The sequence below is a fragment of the Ambystoma mexicanum genome, chromosome 3q (assembly GCF_040938575.1).
Source record: "Ambystoma mexicanum isolate Mex_15411 chromosome 3q, UKY_AmexF1_1, whole genome shotgun sequence".
NCBI classification, from domain to species: domain Eukaryota; kingdom Metazoa; phylum Chordata; class Amphibia; order Caudata; family Ambystomatidae; genus Ambystoma; species Ambystoma mexicanum.
In genome coordinates this window covers 209256226-209278031 of record NC_090926.1, presented here as the reverse complement: position 1 = coordinate 209278031, position 21806 = coordinate 209256226, and the positions used below count along the sequence as shown (strand labels likewise).

The 21806-nt window shown below is 45.4% G+C and overlaps 1 protein-coding gene across 1 annotated transcript in view; it reads right to left on the bottom strand.

The window, feature by feature from the left end:
* SHMT2 (serine hydroxymethyltransferase 2) overlaps positions 1-21806 on the bottom strand; it is a 202940-nt gene that overhangs the window by 144974 nt on the left and 36160 nt on the right. The window contains exons 2-3 of the mRNA XM_069653569.1: positions 10042-10227; positions 9180-9259 (exon numbers count right to left, since the gene is read on the bottom strand). Of these exons, the coding sequence (XP_069509670.1) occupies positions 9180-9259; positions 10042-10227 (266 nt within the window). The remainder of the gene's footprint in view (positions 1-9179; positions 9260-10041; positions 10228-21806) is intronic.

Genomic DNA, 21806 nt, shown 5'->3' with positions numbered 1-21806 from the left:
CGATGAGAGGAGAGAATTCACTAATGCATATAGCTTGACATCCATATAATTATAATTGTTCGTTTATAACGCGCATAATACTGAGAGCCCAGGATTCAAACCTGTGTTGCTATGCGTTATCTTGCTTCCAAGACAATCGCGTTGCCCCCTAGCTATCCTCCCGGCCTATGTGTTCGCATATGGACCCTTGGTGCATTTGGATCTGGCACCGACACTGCCAATTAATGCCAACTGGGCCATCAACAGTGATATTGTACAGATTACTAGTGTGCACATTCAATGATCACACTGCATGGAATCCTCTGCACAGATGCGTTTTAACAACAGGGTAGATAAACGGAATTATATTGTCGACTGGCAAGCACAATTAAATGCTAATGAAAATAAATGGGGTATTGCACTGCCCATTGAAGCATCGATTTTGGCAACAGGGACAACAGATGTGATATTAACGTGCCCACTTGCACTGGCAGCTCTCCGTTAGCCCCAATTCATGTGGTATTACACTACTCACTGGTGGTACCGGTGATCTTTTTCTTGGACAATTGTGTGATAATTACCAAGTAGGGCACGGCGGGCCAAAACGGCTGGTAACAGCCTATCGGGCCATGGTAACAACCAAAGAAAGAAAAAAGAATGAGGACCATTACAATTACCAGCTAGTATGGACCGCTCTCCCTCCCCCAGTGTAATTATGGCTACTATGAAACCAGCAAAACATCCAGAGTTGCAATTTCCTTTAGAGGGGGGGGGGCTACATTAAAATGGAAACGGGATCTCTCCAAAAAGCCCCTTTTCTCTTTCAATGGCAGTGCAGAAACAGAAGAGCTGTGGCCATGGTGCAGAACAACAGGCAGTGGGTACATTTGAATATATTACCTACCTACATTACATCGGCTACAGGCCGAGGCAGTATAAATATGTGTGATCGCTGTTCCCTATGCCAGCCTCTGCCTTAATCACTAGGAAAGTACAGTCTGGGGTACACACCGTGTTTCTTTACATTGCCTGCATAAGTCATGCCGTCTCATGGCAGAATGCTGTAACCTGTTATGTGGTCTCCTGTCCCTCTCTACAAAATAAAATTAAGCAGTTTAATACACATTACTTGCGGGAGGTCGGAAGTGAGCAGACATCAGTCGGATCCAACCCGGGCCTGCACGTGTGGCGGCCGCCCGCCCGCATTGCGAGCGCCAGGATTCAGCTGCGCTCAAGCCCCCCGAGCCAATATGCGATAATTACACACTTCACTGGCTCAAATGTTCTGCCGCAGCAATAGGTGGGAGAGGAGATGTAGAACAATGATTAAAACAGGATATTACACTGTTCACTGGTGCACACATTCACGCCATAGTGTGCTGGTGCAACAAATGAACTAGTATTATTGGGGATTTATGCAGCGCTTCATGCTTGAAGCCCCCAGTTTCTAAGCAATGGGGAATAAAATCCATGTTTCACGGCATCATGCTGCTCCCAAAACAAGCGCGGCGCTCCTGCGATTTCCTTGCGCATTTAGGTGGCATACAATGAGCAAATGACACTACCTACTGGTACATACAATACAGTGCAAGTGACAGTAAATATGCCATTATCCCACACACTGACAGTATTTCAGCAGAGATGCACCGTTAAACGTCGCTTCTAGCTCCTGAGCACTGCATGCAATACAAAAAAATGGAATTGTGGGATCCCACCAGCGAAGTGGGGGGCAGGAGGGAGGAGGAAGGAGTTGGCAAATGCAGGAGATTTTTCTAAGCCCCTCCCATGAATAAACATTTCCATTTGAGAAGATAAGGAACACCTAGAACATTATTATTATTATTATGGTATGTATTGACTGCGGGCCTAGCTTCGACAAGGAGAGTGCTTTGCAATCAGAGGGTGGAGCAATAACCCAAGAGACAAAAGGTATGCGAGAACTACCTGGAAAGTACCGCCTTTTGGCTATGGCTGATACATTGTCCAAGATGTTCTCTGATCTATTATTGGAAAAGGTGAACAGTTGGCTCCTGGATAAGAGCAAAAACAAAAAAAAACAAACAGGCTTTCGTCAAGGATTGAATACGTGCCTCCTTTATTGGATACGTAGGTCTCTCTAGTCAAAAAACAAAGCATTATTTATTTGTTTCGTAGACTGAACAGGACAATTTTGTGGGATAAAATGGAAGGATGGGGATTGAACAAATCAGTTTTAAATCTGGTTCAGGAATTATATTATATTCTGGCAGATCCTTGCTTCTTAGACTAAACCAGGAGGGATCCTTACCATCTGAAATACCTACAAAAGTGGATCTAAATAAGGGTTGCAACCAGTGCGCCAGATAAGATTTTGAGATGGGAGTATTTTACTCCCTGTTTTTAAACTTTGCGAGTAAATGTGATTTTAAGAGAGTAAAAATGACTTTTTTCCTTTGCAGGAGAGTAAAATGTATGCTACATTTAGCCGACGCATGCACAAACTGTATGGAAATCATATATATCTATGTTGAAATCACAAAAACCTAGCCAATTACATAGTAAAGCAAAAATGAATTTTATTGTGCGTTTTGAGGTTCGATAGCAGAATTGTCATTTGATGTTTAATGAGTCCTCATTTTCTGGAGCAATTACTACCCAATGGTATGCCAATGTTATGATGCAACAGTGCAGAGAGGCCATGACTCCATGCTAAATTCTACATCTAATCTAATGGTCAAATGGTTATTTATATAGAGCTTTTGGCCAGGTGCTGTACATAGAACATATTTATCACAATTATCACCAAACCAAAGTCGGTACTCATTTATCGACCTCAAAAGGATGAACGGCTGAGTTGGACTTGCAGGGATTAGAGCCTACAACCTACAGATCATGCACAGATTGCAGCAATGAGTGCTCAACCGGCTGAACTATCTCATTGGCCAACATCCATCAGAGGTCAGTTAACTGAGTATCGACTGAGGTATAATAATCACAGTACCTAGATGTTGGACGAACCATTCATGAAGCACTACATAAAGTTAAATACCTATCTGGATTATCACACGGACAGGTTTTGCTGAGTTTCTATTTCAATTACCAATGTAACTTTCATTTCTTTGTTTTTGAACAACGCTTGCACTTCCTGGAGAGTCAGGTTTTGGATGATTTAATTGTAGACTAGTCTTGAAGATTTGAGAGGCTAGAACACCTGTGATTGGTGTAATGACAATCACTCACCCTTGAGCAAAGACTCTGCTGCCACTGACCATTTATAGTAATGTACCCCATTGACTGCAGGGTTTAATGGATGCAATCTATACTGTGCATTGTCATCATTTTACACACTTATAATTAGAGTGTAAATTAAATTATCAGTGTAAAAATGATCTGCCTCCGCATGATTATGCACACAGCACCTGAAACATACAATTGTGCAATACTGGTTTGCTTTCACTGGAAAAAAGCATAATTTGTTACGAAATATTTATTGTCAATTGCAACTTAGTTTTCCATCTTATTAATTATACAATCCTAAAATTCTAAGAAATTATGCGCAGTGCTTCTAAAGCTGAATGGAAAGAAACCATTCCTTTTATCACAGTGTGCAGTTTCTTTTTTTGAAAGGCTTCAGATAAAGCCAGTTTCAGAGGCGGCGTGCAATTACATCCATGTAGATAGAAATCAAAACAAGCCTCCTACTTTGTCAAATAACCTGACCTTTGCACTGCCCTCTACTCTAAACCTGTGTGTAAATGTAACCAGTCAAAATAATAAAGCTGTTGTATTTGCAAGATGTTCATGAATACAAAGGACCAGTACCCACCTTATCTGGAGGCCTGGTTGCAACCTGGCCCCCAATTTACATAACATGTATGTATCCATCTTGACAAGTCATTGCAATACTGTTCAAGCTTTTTCCCTAAAACTAGCTAGCAGGTAGCGAGTTGTTATCCTATGTGGATGATAATTTGATTTTAGACTGTACCCAAACAAGACTCCACAGTAGTATAACTGCCCTCTATCAATTTTCTGCAAAGAATAAGCTAAACATCCATATAAACAAGACAAAAAGCATTATTATTATTAAAAATTGTATTGTCTGGAAAATGGATCAAACACCTTCAGGAATTGTGCATGAATATGTTCATTCAGGAATTCCCATCTATGACTCCATGTGCAACGATTCTATTACTAAAGATATATGCACTAAACTACATAGACAATTTAGTGTTATTAAAAGTTTTGGTTCAAAAGGAGGTGGATACATGATTGAAGGCCTTTTAAAAATCTATAACACAAGCATTGTCCCGAGTGCCCTCTATGGCATCGAAATATAACAGGGGAGGAAGCACTCTGGTTAAAAAGTTAGAGTAAACTTTGGCAGTCAGCGGTGAGTTTATCCAGGCCAACCCTACACGAAGATATATGTTTGGAGCTGGGTATAACATCCCTGCTTACTAAATGGAAGATTACGTATGACAAAAAGGTACATGAAAATTTTAGAGACCAATAATGACCCTTTACAATTGATTACACATTTTAAAGATATATTTCTTTCGGATACGGGTGGAAAGATGTATATTATTTGGCTCAGATATTAAACAATTTCTTGATATAAATTCAGATTTAGAACAGCCGATAAACTAGACAGTGCTTAATAAGGAATTGAAAAATAAAGCGATCATGTGGGACCGTGGTAATAACATTCGAATATTAAGTGTAAAGAACATTAAGCAATATGTTTTACAAGGTTTCCTTTCAAGTATATCGTAACTAGAAATGTCAAAACAAGACACTTTCTAATGAGACTTGATCAGTCACCTACAATTGCTAGATTGGGAGCCTGGAAAAACAATCTCATGGATTGAGAAACTTTGTAGAGGTTGTCAGACAGAGGTGGAAATCATCGATTTTACATGTGCACCACGTAAATGTAGTCACAGTGCCCCAATATGTAGTTGATAAGGGCTCTTCATTGCAAATACTTACCTTCCTTATCCACTGGTGGAGGAATATTCAGGCTATGGAAGAAATGAGTTGAGTCGTTGATTGAAAGGAGAGTAAAGTACAGAGAGTAGTCTTGCACACCTTCTTGACAATTTCAGGCAAATCCGCAGCATTGAACCATTAGGTATGGCACATATAGGCCTCCCCTTTTTAACCCCATCAAGTGCCAACAAATACAAGGTTGACAGTGATAGTTAACTGGCTTTTTGCTGTTCACTGGGACATATAGTTTGGCACTGGTGGCATACACAAAATCCTTCCTCTAAAAGGACTTGTCGATCATGAACATCTGCACCACCCAACGGCCTTGAAATAACCACTACCTGCTCAGAGGCTGTCTGGCCAGATCTGGGAATACACAGCCTCCTGCTGTTAACACAGATTATGAATTCCCCTCTTTTTATGAACAAAAAAAGCTTACACTGCTGCCTTTGCGAGCATCTTAATTCCATACCACACTGGACCTGAAGCTACAGCCATCATTCATCACACATTCCTTGCCAACCGTCACAGCAAGCTAGCCAACATTTCAGCTCATATTATTAATTGGCATCACTGCTGGTTTTGTAGTATTGAGTTGAGTAGGAGTTTCGAAACCACTACTCATCACTGTACTCCTTTGTCACAGGAAGATCCCTCCTTGAATACATCAAGGCCATTGCGCATCCATGTTCTTACTGCGTTACTAGACTTGCTTTTTCGGTCTTCATTTAACCTTGCTTGCGATAATGGTCAGTGTTTCCTTTTACTCTTCGCTTGATTTAACTTTGTTAATTTTGACTATGCACACATCCCTGCAACCAACAGCCTACTCTTTTCCAGTTAACCCACTCGCCTTCCCTTCTCAATTACTCCCTTTATTTCCTTCCAGCAGACTACTGCCTGGTTTACCCCAGTTTAGGCTACAATTTGCCACGATACAGACCAGGCTAGTCACTTTAGCTAGGGCAGTCAGTGATGTGCACAGCATAGAAGACTCTTTATAAACTATTCAGAATGGGGAGGATACACCTGAGCATATATAAGTTGGAAGCAGTATATATTGGATTTGAGGACTAAAGGAGAGCGTGCCCTTGAAAATAACATCGTAGATTTATAGCTGCAGGGACCAGGTGGGAGAAGTACCCACAATGTAGGTCAAATGAAAGGCAGTGAGTGGGGGAGGCAGAGGGGAAGAACCACTTTGGCAGCATTGAAGCACAGGTTGCTGTTGACTATTCAATCCTGGACCAGCGAGGCACGATGAGAAAGATCTGGAGGCCAGGGCGTGGTTACCTTTGCATCTGAAAGCAACCAGATTGTCATTTGTGTAGGTTTTGAAGGTGCAGTTGAACGGAGCAATAAAGTCAGCCTGTGCTTGAAGGCATGTAATAACAGGTCTGGGAGACGGGATGAAACCTTGAGGGACTCCACATTTCAAGACTTTACTCCTACAGGAAGAGGCCAGATGTAACTTGGGTCCCTCCATCTTGGAGGAAAGAGGGGGTAACACATGCACACTGTCATTAATGCCAAAGGAGTTTTTAAAGTGGTTCAACAAAGTGGCATAGTTGAAAGGGTCCAAGTTGACGACTCCTCCAGACAAATGAGATAGCCAGACAGTTGCTGTGCAGCGATTGGAGGAGTTCATCCTCTTGAAGAGCAGGGCAGACACAGTACCTCTGGTCGGATGAAAGTCAGACTGGTGGTCATGGAGTAGGCTTTTGGCTTTGCTGAGAGTAGAGGATCCTACCAATGAATGGCATGGGGACAGAAGTTAAAAAGGATAGCTGGGTCACAGGGGGGCTTCAATAGAATGTGGCAGAATGCAAGCCTTTTTAAGCACCTGAGGAAAGACAACTGCCTGGAAGGAGCAGGTGCACAGAGCGACTGGAGAAGGAGCCATGGTGGAGATGTTGTCTTTATCATGCTGGCAGGGCAGGAGCAGACCTGTTCAGATGAGGCTACAATCTCTTTCACCAAGCTACCAATATCCAGTGGCGGTAAACTATTTGAAAAGAAAAGGAGGGTTTTATATCTAGCTATGGGTGTTGGCAGAAGCAGGGTGAAGAGCTAGCATGCTGGTCAATATTGGCCTTAATTAATCCGAGTTTATCAGAGAAGGACGAAGCGCTATCTGTAATGTCTTGTAAGGTACTGGTCACCCCTCCCTTAACTCCACACTCTTGGTATGGGCCAACAACTTAATTCTGTATATAATTATAACACTGTATTGCAACAAGCACATATATTTCAAAATTATTTATTAAATTCCAAAAATAAAAACAAATATCAGTAAAAAACGGCTTCTTTGATCATGGATTGCAAAAACAAAAAGGATACCGTCTCACTTCTCATTTTTCACATACATCAAAGATATATCTGTGGTGGGGTTAGTACTTGACTTTAGTTCTTGTACAACATATGGTTTCTAGTTAGTCATACAGAACGAAAGATAGGCTAAAGCCTTATTTTTCAAAACCCTTCTTATTTGTAGATAGTGACACCAGAGGAACAATTCATACTAAAGTCATAGTAATTGTTTTTTGTGAGATGCCTCCAAGATGGTTCAGGCTCCTGACTACGGCCTGGAGGATGGTCTACATATGTTTTGGCCCTTGTTTCTTTTGGGCGTTAACTCTAAAGCTTACTGACAATCGTTTATCAGGCCTTCTTCAGGACAAAGTTGTTTCTTAACATCATGACTTAATCACAGAATCCCATTAATGCTGTCTGCATCTCAATTCTACAATGCAAACAGATACAAATTATTGTATTAAAAATGATATAAAAACAGACGAATTGTGTTGCTTGTTTTCGAAGTTGTTTTCCTGCCGTGTTTGCCACTAACCTGAATGTTAGAGCACGTGGACCTGGGCTATAACTTCAAAACTGGTTGCTTCTGTCTTGAATGTGCAGATTTTTTCATCAATCTTATCTGCTGCATAAGTAACATTGCATTTTACTATGCCGTATACGAGGCAAAACATTGATTCTATATTTGCATATTATATTCTCCTTGTTTAGGTTGAATACTAACCTTTTCCTATTTCTAATGGCCTTCTCGGTTGGTTTACCCATTTGCTTCCCCTACATCTTTAATTAATGTGGGCTTTTAAATAAGAGAATGACCAGTCTTTAACTTTTCGGGGGGATTGGGGGAATTGGGATATTTTTCATTTAAAGTGGATTTTCTTCGGCGTGCCAGTGCATTCACATCCACATACTAGTACTGTCTTCGATTGCGAGAATGTATCGCTCGACCCACATCGGCAGAAAACAACCTGGAGATGCCCATAGTTTGGTTTTTCTACGTCTTATCTTGGGCTAGATGTAGCTATTCAGGTCTCAATGACGTGCAGGCGAAGAGAAACCTATTGGGTGTCATGTGGGAGACAAATAGTTCTCCGCTATTTATTTTTCTTTAGGCATCACGTGAGATACACAAGATTTCTCTTCATCTGCACATCATTGAGACCCAAATAGCTACGTCCAGCTCAAACAGATACGATAAAATGTAGAAAAATCAAACTATGGGCATCTCCAGGTTGGCTTCCGACAATGTGGGTCGAGCAATACGTTCTCGCAATCTAAGACAGCACTAGTACGCGGATGTGAATGCACCGGCATGCAGATGAAAATCTGCTTTAAATGAAAAATATCCCCATTTATTCCCCCGCGAAAAAGTTGAAGACCGGTCACTCTCTTATTTAACAGCCCACATTAAAGATGTAGGGGAAGCAAATACGTATAATGAGTAAACCAACCAAGAAGTCCATTAGAAATCAGAAAAAGCCGGCTAAGTGACCCGATAATGTATGTGGATTTCACATGTAAATTATATCCAAAACACAGATATAATGTTAAATTGTGCTCATTTTCCACAGAATGCGTTCATACGGAGAGCGGCAAAAGAAAAACTCCAACAGCTCCGGATTAAAGAGAATCATTAAGAAAAGGTTAGTATTCACCCTATATGAGGAGAATATAATATGCAAATGCAGAATCAATGTTTTGCCTCATATGCGGGGTAGTAAAAAGCAATTTTACTTATCCAGCAGGTAAGATTGAAGAAACAATCTGCGCAGTTAAGACAGAAGCAACCAATTTTGAAGATTAAATAAATGCAAAACTGATGCCATATTACATTGCTACAGTGCATGTCATGTTGCCATGGACAACAAATACCATGTTCATCTGTCCAACAGCTAATCAGGTGGAAAACTCATTACCTCTTGCCAGGGTAGCCTTCCGAGTACTTGTTATTGAGACAGGATCCCAAGGCCTCAAGAGCAGCTCTGCTGCAGAAATTCTATGAAATTAGAAAAGGAGAAAATGTTATGATTGCGCTATAGGGTGGAGGAAACCTAGGGTAAGACTCAGCATCAACGTACAGGTGACGAGATGAAGCAACAGAGACTGAGCAGGAAGAGGCATGCAGTTATCCTTAAGCCGTTTCACCAGGTGTCAGGGGAAGGAATCAGGCCTACATCAGCAGCAAGAACCCTAGGAAGAAGCACCACCACCGCAGCAGCAAGAGGCATGAGCGGTCACGCTGCGACAGCCTCAGTGAAAAGGCATATGTGAAGCAATGAGGAAACAGCCCCAGCTATAGATGAACCTCTGTCACAATAAAAGCTAAACTCTACCACAGCAGTAAGACCTATTAAATGCTCCCAAGCTTGGTATGGCAAAGGGAATGAGGGTGCACCTTATGGTCACTTGAGACGGGGAGGGCTGAAGAAATCTGCAGTTCGCAGAACATCCTTGTAAAATCCAGCTCCCTCTTCTCTTTCCTTTGCTCCACCTTCACTCCTCTACCCAGATGCCGACTGCATCTCACTCTGTACCATCATTCCGCTCTATATACTGCCCCCTCCTCTTCCAATGTATAGTTTCCCTGTAACCAAGACTTTCCTATGCTTCCCACCCACAAAACTAACTTCCAGCTGCTTCTGCATCCAAATATAAATCGAGATTGACCCACTTTATTCCCAGCCCTATCAGACACACCTCTCAGATCCTCTCTTTCAATGCAATCCATCAACCTTCCCAAGTGCCAGAGTTTAACACTGGTTCGTGCACCAAGCCTACCTCAGAGGCGATCAGTTCCAGCCCACGGCACTGTCGATCCTTCTCTCGCTTCACCAGGTCCCACACCTCAGGATCATCCTCTGCAAGGCTCTCCTGGCCCCGCCATTGGCCAGCGTGCGATGCCGGAGCGCTGTGCTGGGCACGAGTTGGTGCGGCAAGGACAGCCTGGGATTTTCTTGCCAAAGGCTAGGAGAAAGAAATACATACATGCCAATACATGTCAAAACTCCACAGAACGAGTAGCAAGAAATACAAACCCACTTCAGTTTTGGGCAAATAGCTTTACAGAGAAATATAAAAGCATGTATTATGATGGGTGGACAAGCACCACTAGACCATTTTTATAGAAATGTTTAGGCAATGCATGCTGTCCACAAGTAACTAGTCCGATACCACCCAAATCAGCACATAGGCCCCGATAAGCACTGTTTCACAGGCGACTTGACACTTCACGGAAAACTATAGGTTTAATGGGATCACCGCAAAACTTATGTTCCATGGGTGACGTCTGGGTGCATAACCCTCCACGCGCAGCAAAGGACACGAAGTGAGCCCACAGGGGGGCGCATGGAGTCAGTGGTGCCCTTCCCCCTGTGCAGACAGTCGCAGGGGCTGACCCAGGGGGATAGCACCCCAGAAAGGGAGCACACATTAGGCATGCAGCAAAGTAAGTCCCAGGAAAGAGAAGGAGCAAATGGAAAGGGGGCCTGAACCATGAGGACCACGGAGGAGAGCCAGGGGCAGTGCGGTACCTAGCAGCATACGTTGGCCACTTGCGGGGGTAAGCTAAAGGCAGGACCAGGCTTAGTCGCAAGGAGGTACCAGTCTTTACTTTGGTGGGTGGGTGGGGGACACACCCCCAGGGGACGGTGGCTCTGGACGTAATCACTGGAGGGGGGTTGCAGAAGAGACACCTGCTCCCGCACTGGGCAGCAAGGGGGACAAAGAACCTTAGTTTGGGGCTTGAATAACAAAAAGGGAGGTGCCAGTGTGGAGCATAAAGTGCAGATAACAACCCTCTGGAGCTGTGGTAACTCCCTTGCTGTGCAGCCGCTCCCCCCGCCTCCAGGATCAGAGGGTTGCATCACCAGTGATCCTGGACTCTGGCACCGGGCTGGAAACAGCGGACTAACGGAATCACACTGAAGACCCCTGGAGAAAGAGGAAAGGGGGCAGAGGGCGACCCATGAGCTGGTCGGGGGCTTTGGCAAAATTTCAGTTTCAGGCGGAGGATACAGTGATGGAATCTGAGAGTGCTTCCATGGCCCCGGCGGAATTGGGGTCTATAAATACAGACAACCAGGCCATCCTCGAGGGACGAGAACAGACATGGAGACGCGGCTGGCCGAACTTCAGCAAAAGTAACCACATCGGAGGACAGAATGGATGGGGTAGAGGCCAACCAAACGTCCATTGGGCTACTGGAGACACAGATAGAGGCGCGCTTCATGGAAATGGAGCACAGAGAAGAGAAGCTGCGCCTCAAGGTGGACGCTATTGAGAACCGCAAGAGAAGAAATAACTTTTGCTTCTTCTGACTGGAGGAAGCAGAGGGTGATACCCCGTTTAGCCTGGAGCATAAGGTGCAGGACATAATAAAGATAGTTCTGAGAGTAGATGCAGGAGAAGGGGTCACGATTGACAGTCCGGCGGACGGAGGTGCATGGGGGCCTTGAACGGTACTAGCACGCATGCACTATTATGGAGACAAGGTGAGGATTCTGGAAAAAGCAAAGAGCCTAAGGGAAATACAATACAGGGACTGAAAGTGCCCATTTTCCAGGACCTCTTGGCCCACACACTGCTGGGAAGGAAAATGTGCGGGGCCCTCACCAATAGGGATGTAACGGTATAACGGTATACCGTTAAAGATACCATGAACCACTTAATTGAACAATAATAACCGCCACATTGTTTATACAGGTATACCGTTTATACCGTTAAGTGCGCTTTTCAATCTGATTTGTAAAGGCTGCAGCAAGCAAGTGCTGCACAGTCTTGGTCTTGCACTGTTGGGTGTGCCGTCTGCCAAGTAGTTTCAGTTGGAGCACTTTTTAATGCCATTCCATAAACCACACGTGCCTGACACAAAATCAATATGTTAGCAATAGGAAGAATAAATACAGTGCCAAGAAGGAAAAGGGTTTACTTTGGGTTGGTGGCTTTGGGGTTTATATATTTTTAATGGATGTTTGCTAAACATATGACAATGGGGGATTTCCCTGGTTCTATCATTGAATTTACATATAATAAGTCACACTGCGAAATTATCTCTGTGGGTATTCCCTGTTGCCATACCAAAGGATAACATGACCGTGATTACTGAACACCCTTTGGCCCGCAAGTAAACTTAAGGCTGTAACGTAAAGAGAGAGAGTGTGTGTGTGTGTATGTGCATAAGCGTATACTACCATCAGCCTCCATTGATCTGTGGCATGCAGGTTATCAAAATGGCAACATGTTCATCTTCACCAGTAGCCAGTGGGGGAGCTATAAGCCTAAATGACCTCTTAAGAAAAGCTATTCAGTTTGCTTTGCCAGTTGCAGCAGGGCTCCCCACCCCCCCTCCTCCTCCTCTCCACACGTGTGTTTGGTGGAAGCAAGGGGTGGCATTTCAGTGGAAAGTATGTTGAAAAGCCCAATTCTGGCCCTGGGTGGCTGGTTTTGTTTGTGTTGATAAATCTGACAATTTATGACATTTTAGAAAATATTTGTTAAGATTAGTTAACTCCACCTGCTATACGGCGATAACCATGATATACCGTCATTTGGCAAGAAGGTTATCGTACCGTCATAAACCTAATACCGTGACACCCCTACTCACCAAGTGGCTGCAGCAGATGGGAGTCAAGTATCATTGGGAATATCCATTCGCACAGGTCTTTGAATGGGAGGGGGAGAGGCATCATCTGGTGGTCGAAGAGGATCACAGAGGATTTGGTCTGCAGTCAGGCAGGCCCATATGGGGAACGTGCAAGAGGGGGCCTGACCCCGCCCAGGGGCCCAGAGGTCCGGTATAAGCCAGAGGGAAGCGGAAGGAGTTAGGAACTTTCAGAAGTTGAACCCCCCCCCCACGAACGGGGGACACCTGAAGTGAAGTAGGGGGGCGTGAGAATAACACTGTTTATCCACACTCTACCTGTGTTGCCTTTGAGATGCTTGAAGGCCTAGTGGTTCGAAGTTGGTTGTGAGATGCCCACTGTTTGGTTGCCGGACATGGGTGTCACAGTGTTCAGTGACGCATCGTTCGTGTGGGCTCCCTTGCTTGGTTTTGCATAATGTTCTGAGAGCTGGTTGGTCGGAAATGGGGTGTTGGGGCTGGGGGGGGTTTGACTAGGAACCTCAGCTTGGTACCAATGGGGTCCAACTGACCCTCCGGATTGGCATGAGGGTGCAGAAGTGACAGACCTGCTTCACAGGCTATCCGCGGCGGGGGACAAGCCCCTGGTGGTTTGTTGACCATATTCAGTTACACTGGGAGAGACGGACACCTCAACCTAGGAGAAGGGGGGGGGGAAATCGGGGAAAGGGGAGGGTGAAGGTGGACTGAGTGCCATAGGACCTCAATATAGGTGAGGCCTCAGGCCTAGCAGGACGCAAGGGGTGCCATGGGCGACGGGTGAACAGGGACAATGGTAGAGGGACTGGCCCGTACGCTGAATGTCAAGGATTTGAATTCCCAAAACAAACTATCCCTTACCAGTAACATGTTCCGCAAGCAGAAACTGATGGTGCTATTTGTGCAGGAGACATTACCGGCTAGGGGCGGAATCACCGATAAAAGGCAAAAAGATAGGAAGGAACTTTTGGGCTTAATCCTCAAAAATGGAAGGGGTGGGCATACTCTGGGTAAATAGTTTAATTTGGTGGAGATTGAGACAAGAGAGGCTTCGGGGGCAGATTCTTGGGAATAAAGGCAACGTGCGAGGGGAAGAGGAGACTGGCCACGCTTTATGCAACCAATGTGGGTCAGGTGGGGTTTCCCTGTCGGGCGTTTAGGGTGATGTATGGGTGAGCAGAGGGTGCCATGATGTTGGGTGGGGATTTCAATTGGGTAATGGACCCCAAGTTGGACTAGTGGTTGGCAAAGGGTGCAGGGGTTAGAGGGGCGATGAAGGACAACCTGGCCCTGGGAGACTTCCTACAGGAGCAACTCTGGGTGGATGTTTGGCACAGATCATGGCCGGGCAAGGGGGCTACACTTTTTTCTCTCCACCACATCAACTGCGCAAGGGAATCAATCTCCTGCTGACATCGGGGGAGAGGGAAGGGGAGATTGGAGTCATTGCATTGTGATATTGGACTGACGAATATCGAATGCCCTGCAGAGCTACAGGTGGAGGTGCAACAACACTGTTCAGGGAGTTCTTGAGGAAGGAGATACAGGTCTACTTTGAAGTTAATGACAACGGAGAGACTGGCATGTTGACGGGGTGGGAGGCAGCTAAGGCCACTTTCAGGGGTCTGCTCATTGCGGAGGGATCTGGTAGGAAACACGAAAGAGCATTTATCGAGGGCAAGCTGGGAGAAGAACTGAAAGCTATGAGGACTCGGCTGAATCAGGGCCGTGTAGACAGGGAGGCTCTTCTGGGGGAAACGAGAGACAAAAAAGGACAGGCACTCCACACGGTCCTGATTGGAGAGGTTGTCAAGAGGAGGATATGTACCAGGCAGAGGTATTGCAAGAGGGGAGACATGGCGGGGACCCTCCTGGCAAATAGGACGAGAGGTACTAGGATGGACCGGAGGGTTGAAGGTATCAGATGCAGGGGCTCTGATGTGGAAAGGTGAGACTGTTATAACGGAACGCTTTGCAAGTTTTTATAAGGAGTTAGATGCTAGGCAGAAGGAGGAGTCACTGGAGGACATACAGGCATACTTGGCTGGGCAAAACATCCCTAAGCTTACAGACGCAGACAGAGGCCCTGGAGGGGCGATAACTGGGGAAGAGGTTGTGGAAGCCATTAAAAAGTTTAATATAAGGAAGGCACTGGGGGGGAGGGAGAGGGGGGAGACGGCTTTACGACCGATTTCTATAAGCAATACCAGTCTTTGCTGACAAAGCCTTTGGCCAAGCGGTTTAATCTAATAATGGGGTGTGGTGGGGGGGGGGTGGCAATACCACTAGCGTTTTTTCAGGCCCCGATTGCGGCGATACCAAAGTCAGGGAAAGACTCTGCAGAGTGTGCTTCATATAGGCCCCTCTCCCTCCTAAATGTGGACGTGAAGGTCTTCGCCAGGGTGCTAGCGTCACATTTGGAGAATTATCTCCCCCGACTGATTCACCCGGACCAGGTGGGGTTTGTCCTGAACAGACAAGATGCGCATAGTATGTGGAAATCTCTCCACGTGCTGAGCACACGGACAGTTCAGGAGGAGGGAGCTCTTTTGCCATCTCTAGACGCCAAAAAGGCATTTAACCGGGTGAGCTCAGCCTTTATGGGGGAGGTAATTTCGATGGGGATGGGATGGATATCGGCACTGTACTCCAACTCACCGGCGAGAGTTGTAGTCAATGGGAATGAATCGGGGCCCTTAACATTGGGGAGGGGTACGCATCAGAGATGCCCCCTATCGCCGCTCATATATGCGCTAGGTGATGGAACCATGGGCGGCATGGATGCGGGATAACGGGGAGATTAGCGGTGTCATGGTGGGGAGGGACACACTAAGAAGTTTGAGGATGATTCACTACTCTATATCACCAGGCCATCTGTGGCATTTACTTGGGGATTCAGGTAACAGCGCTTGTGTTACTGCCATGTGGTCGGCAGTGAAGCGAGATATGGAGAGGAGTGCGGGGGCAGTCGATGGCACGTTTGAACTCAATAGAGACGGTGGTTCTCCCCAAGTTTTTATTTCTGTTGCAGATGCTACAGACGTCGGTGCCCAGGTCATTCCTAGCAGAGGTCAAGCGAACTATAGTACAGTTTCTTTGGGCGGGAAAGAAACATAGGATCTCCTATGAGACTCTAATAAGGCCAAAAGAGGAGGGCAGAGTGGGGCTCCTGGACTTGGCAACGTATTACAAGGCATCCCAGCTGAGAGTTATGGTGGATCATTTTAATCCAGGGTCAGAGAAGCAATGGACAATGAGGTATTGGCCCTGGTCACGCTGGAGGAATGGTTGTGGGTCCCTAAAACTTGTGTCGCGAGGAGAGTGCTGCTACACGCGGTCTTGGAGGTCTTCTGGTCTGTTTGGAGGGAGGGGACAACAACAGGTGGCTAACATAGCCTTCGGCATTGAGCTGTATCTCGGCCCCCCCCCACCACTCAGGGATGGGATCGAGAAGCCATTGGCATTTCAACCCTGGTATGAAGCGAGGCTCATCAGAGCGGGACAGCTGTGGAATGAGGGAACCTTTATATCACTGAAGGGGCTGGAGGAGGCTTTGGGTCTGAGCAACATGTCACCCTTTCGCTTCCTGCAATTGAAGGGGGACCTCACCAAGGATAGATGGGGGAAGAATATCAGGAGGAGGTTAACAGACTTTCGAAAAAGTTTCTGATCACAGAGAGGGAGTCCAAGGCTCTGACAGCAATATTGTACAAGCTGCTTCTCCTGGCAGTCCAGGGGGAACCCCCCCTGCAAGTGTGAGGTGGGGACGGGACTTGGGTGGGGATATTTAAGACCAAATGTGGGCCTGCATGTGCAGCACCCGCTCCACCACATCACTCCAGTACAGACATCAAGACCTGAAACTCCGGAGAGGATAGGTCAGATGCAGGAGGGATACAACCCCCATTACTGAAGTGTCACAGTGAGAAAGGGGACTATATACACAAGTGGCGGACATGCTCCAAGGTGCAGGCATATTGGAGTGAGGTCCTGTCTTGGATAATGGGATACGGAGGGACCCCTACCCATGGCTGGTACTTTTTGGTGCGAGTGTGGAGGGGGACCCGGAGGAGGCACAGGGCCATATGCTTCATATTATGTTGGTGGCAGCGATGTGTTTGGCCTAGCGGTGGAAGAGTCTACAAATGCCGGGGGAGAATGGAGTGGGTCTCTAAAATTCATGTGATATACGATATGGAATACTTGACCCACCTCCTGGATGAGTCCAGGTCCAATATCGAGGGAACGTGGCTTAAATTTTGTGAGAAATACGGATGTTTGGCCAAGTGCGGCTGGATGGTGACTGGAGGTAGGAATGCACAGAGAAAGCTTCGGTGCGGGAGGGTATATTTGGGGGACGTGTTGCGTGAATCAGGGATTTGGGGGCGGGGGGGTTGTGAGTTCAAAGTTCAAGCGTACAAAGAAGGAGTACCATGATCTGGAGAAAAGACGTGTGTCCAACCATTTGTGGTGTCAAATTGTAAAGGCCCATGGCTGAAGAAATGGGGGCGGGTGGGGTGTTTTCCTCTTGGGTTTAGTGAGTACTGCATACACGCTATCCTGTATTGTTATATTCTAAATGCCAATAACATTTGATTTTCCCAAAAATTTTTTTTAAAAAAAACATCTATTAAACCCTGTGTTATAGGTCTAACATAAATTGCTATAAAAGACGATCTGTAGCCTAAAGCAACAAAACATAACAAAAATGATATACGTTTGTTTACCTTCATTTTGTCTACTACCTTTCGCAGTGAACAAGCCCAGGCAGCATTCTGTCACCAGTCTACCATTTGATGGCATTGCAAGTATCTATTTATTTATTGTTCACTTGTAAAACGCTTATACATGAAGCAAAGTGTATCAGTGGGCCTTGCATTCCTGAAAGCAACTGCTGGATGCTTTACATTTTCAGTGGATTACTTTAAGTGTAACCTAACTACTGCTTTGCTTTTGTAAGCAGAGGGATATGAGCAGATGCAAAAAAGGTGATTGGTGTACGATTACTTCACAATAGAAAAAGTAATTGGACAAAAGGGCCGGTCAAGTAAGCACTCGCTTCTTCCGTAAAATGCTCTCCATGCCACCTACTCCACCAGACCCAATGTAGGTTCTTGGATCAGTAAGGACCTGCAAAATCACAGTACGTGGTACAGGTATTAGGCGGAGGAAGAGAGGTACAGGGAAGAGCGCCCCCTAGAGCAAAATGCCAGCGTCTGAAAGTAAGAGGGGGAGAGTAGTCAGAGGGCAGAATCAGAAGGGTGAGATGGGAAAAGGTTACACTGGAGGGCGGGCATAAAGGAAGAGTTGTGAGAAGAAGTGGGCAGCAGAAAAAAAGGTACAGAAATGGCCAACGTACAATGGAGTGCGAAGGTCCTCTGAAGAGACAGGAGAAAAATAAAAAGGAGATTAGCGTGGAATCAGAGGTGAGGGAATACATTGGTTCACAGCAGAGAGGGTTACGGACAGGAGTCTAAAAACCGCATACAGGGAGATCGGCCAGTGAAGCTTGGTCACTCCTAACCAAGTTCTAAGACGATTGTGGGAGGACTTCAGTATCTCATCTCATCCATCCCTTCCCCCTCCTTCATGCTCCTGCCCCCATCTCCATGCAGTCCCATTCCTATCAGTTCTGCCACTGAAGCCACGACCTTCACCACCGCCTGGACTCTGGTGTGTCCTACAATCCGAGTTCCACGGTCCTTTCCACCTGCGCCGGCATTGGAGCATCTCTGCCCAAACTTTCCCACCAAGCCAAGATACCCAGTGTGCACATTCCAGTTTCCCACCACAGCCAGAGTGACTTGTCTATCTCCACCCGCACACGACCTCCACACGTTAATCCTCGACTGGCCCCTCCGCAATGTGCGTGCATAACCCTTGTCTGCCCTCCAATTCTTTAAATCGCTACCACAATCTGAAGTATGCTTTTTATAGTCACACCCCTTTTTTTTGTCCAAAAGAGCCATCCGTTAATTTCTGGAAATGAACTTTCAGCCAGATAACTGATCACATGAGGTACACCCGCTCCACCCAGACATAGCTCCCTCCCAAGATGGCCGTAAGTGCAGACCGACAGTAAGCTCCCTTTCAAGAACTCCTTCTCCCACCCATCACCAGGAATCCATAGCTGATCACAGTCACGACTGCATGCTGGCCCTAAAAAGAAATACAGAAAGAAAGCACAGCTTGTTCCATACCTTATGGCCCTTTATAAGCAAGGTTTATCGAACGCTTACACTTGAGGTGGGCTCAACCATCTAAACGCCTAGCTATTACTCTCTCCTTTCTCTCAGGAATGCACCAACCAGGGCTAAACATTGCTGGGAGCCAGTTATATCCTGATTGCTTCCTTAAAGAGCTTGGCTAGCATGACAAACACCTTCCAGGAGCTACTTCTCATTCCCCAGCCCAAATGGTACCATACACACAAGCCTTTGTGACATTAACCCAGGGTTTTAGTATGAGCACAAAGGATCATTCAGCAATATAGAAAATAGCTGAATAGGTCAACTACAAGAAACAAAAAGTTATAGTTTGTATACTATGTGGAACTTAGACTTGTAGCACAGTATGTACTAGCTTCCCATTGTCCTGGGATAGCACCTGTCGACTAGGTGACCCCGATACCCTGGAGCATCTTTTAGCTCCTGCTCATCAAATCCATTTCGAGCCATGACTACTCCTACGGATATTTAAGACTACAAAGTTGGTGCGAGTCACTTTCCAATCACAGATTGATCCAAGAAGAAACAAGCATCCCATGGTGGAACTCCATGGAACTCAAAACTCATGGTATGCCTCCTACAAGGTGGGAGGTGGACCCTTCCCTCATTTACTACACCTCGAACTGGAAAAGTGAGCTAAACATAGGCAAGAACCTATGCACTCCAATTGCCCAGTTTAACTCTCACTATAAAGAGGTTGTAGCCACAACAACATTTTGCGGGGGGGGGGCAAAAACAAAATCAAGAAACTAAAATGTTTACGTACATGCGAAACCTTCCTATTTAGACACCCAATGCTAATTTAACAATTAAAGTAAAACGTTAAACACAACCAAAGTCTAACCAACTGCTCTTTGACCACAAGCTGGAGGTGTAGAATCTACTCTCCAAGACATTAGGGGTAATATCAATATCTTCACATCCATAACCAACGGACCGGTCACACATCTTTCTAGACCAGCGGGTTGCTTATGACAACGTAACCTATTTGCTCGTGATACAAGTGCCTGGAAGCCATACAGTCATAAAAAGGGGCAGTCTCCCTTTGCAGAAATACTTTGGGGGCCTGCCAACGAACAGCCCTGTCTACATGGCTCCATTACACACCAGGGTTGGCCATTTCCTGGAGCTGGGAGCTATTTAGCTCCCAGTTATAGACAAGGGTGGACCCTGGATACCTTAAACCCAAAAGCTACTGGAGACTCGCCACAGCTAGTATAGCTATCTGATATTAACTGTGTAGGTTTGGGAATGTGTATAAAAGAGAATAAAGGGCACACAACACACATTAAGATTTGCTGCGTGCTATGTACTATCTCCTGGTTCCTGAAAAATAGCTCCTGCCCAACGGGTGAGGACTGATAACCAGGAGCTGCTTTTTTGCTCCTTGTCTGCAAATCCATATTTTGACCCCTGCACACAGACTACCGACTTTGATTCCTGAAACAATCAATTTGTCATTATAACACTATGTGGACGACATTGAAACACACCAAAGGAACCCAACCAGCTACATCCATGGTATTCACGCTTGCAGGCAGAAACTGTCTCAATGGTGGAAAAAAAAAATTAAATTAAGATACTGAGATGAGATTTAACATAGTCACAACCTGCCCTTTTCCTTGCCACCCTCACTAGGCAAGGTCACTCTCCCAGCGGAGACGGTTAACAAACAAAAAAAAAAAAAAAAAGATTACCCTACTTCAATCCGACCTATCCTTTGGTGCCTAAAATCAATAATCTAACAAACCCTGGTCAATTGCAAATTCACAAGATGAGAAAACTCTTCTCAATGCTTGATCTTATTTTGATTTATTTATTATGTTTGCTTACAAACCTTTCACAATTCATCTCTATATTTCCATCACAATCCCAAAAGTTAAAAAGCGCAAACATGCAACATGAAACACAGAAAAGCAATTCCACCTCAAATTATTTGATACCCAATCATACCTGTGTGAAAGTATAAAATAATTCCTAGAGCATGAATAGGGCAATCACTTAATAGCATCTACAATTCTAGCACTTACTCCCGAAATTTCATCACCAGAAAAATCATTGAGGGATTTGCACCTAAAATAAACATTCCACCACTCTTTCGGAGTCAGGGTCTTAAAACAATTACCAATGTCACTCATGTGTTTCATTCTTGAGTCCATTAAGCCATTACATTCGGAAACTAGATGCCGAGATGATTCAGTCAGGTCCTCCCTGGTACAGAATCTACAATAGGACCCAATGTCCTCCGGGCCTCTCCACACTTCCAGGACCTCTCACGTAGGCAAGATGTTAAGCCTTAAACGCATCAAGAGATCCCGATAGTGAGGACTAGGCCATTTCATGAAGTATGCAGGAAGTTGATTTATGAACTTCCTTTCCCCTGCCAGATTCAGAGAAAGTTTATAGGTCAGTCTTTGTGCCCAAGTATCTATTTGTACCTTAATATTTTCGGGATGCGTCAATGTCTGCATCAAGGAATCTATGTTACTCAACAACTCATTGCAGTTGTATTTCCAAGTGTCTACAAGCCAACCCTCCACCTCCCACATTGTAGGGTTTCTTAGGATCTTAAACAGTGCGAGTTGGTCTTGATCTAGAGGGATGGCTTCAAACGTTTTCTCCAGCGTGTCTAGGGAAGGCCATTTGCCTATAATTCCTACGGTCCTCTCTATCGCCCTTCTTGAATATTGGTTCAATCA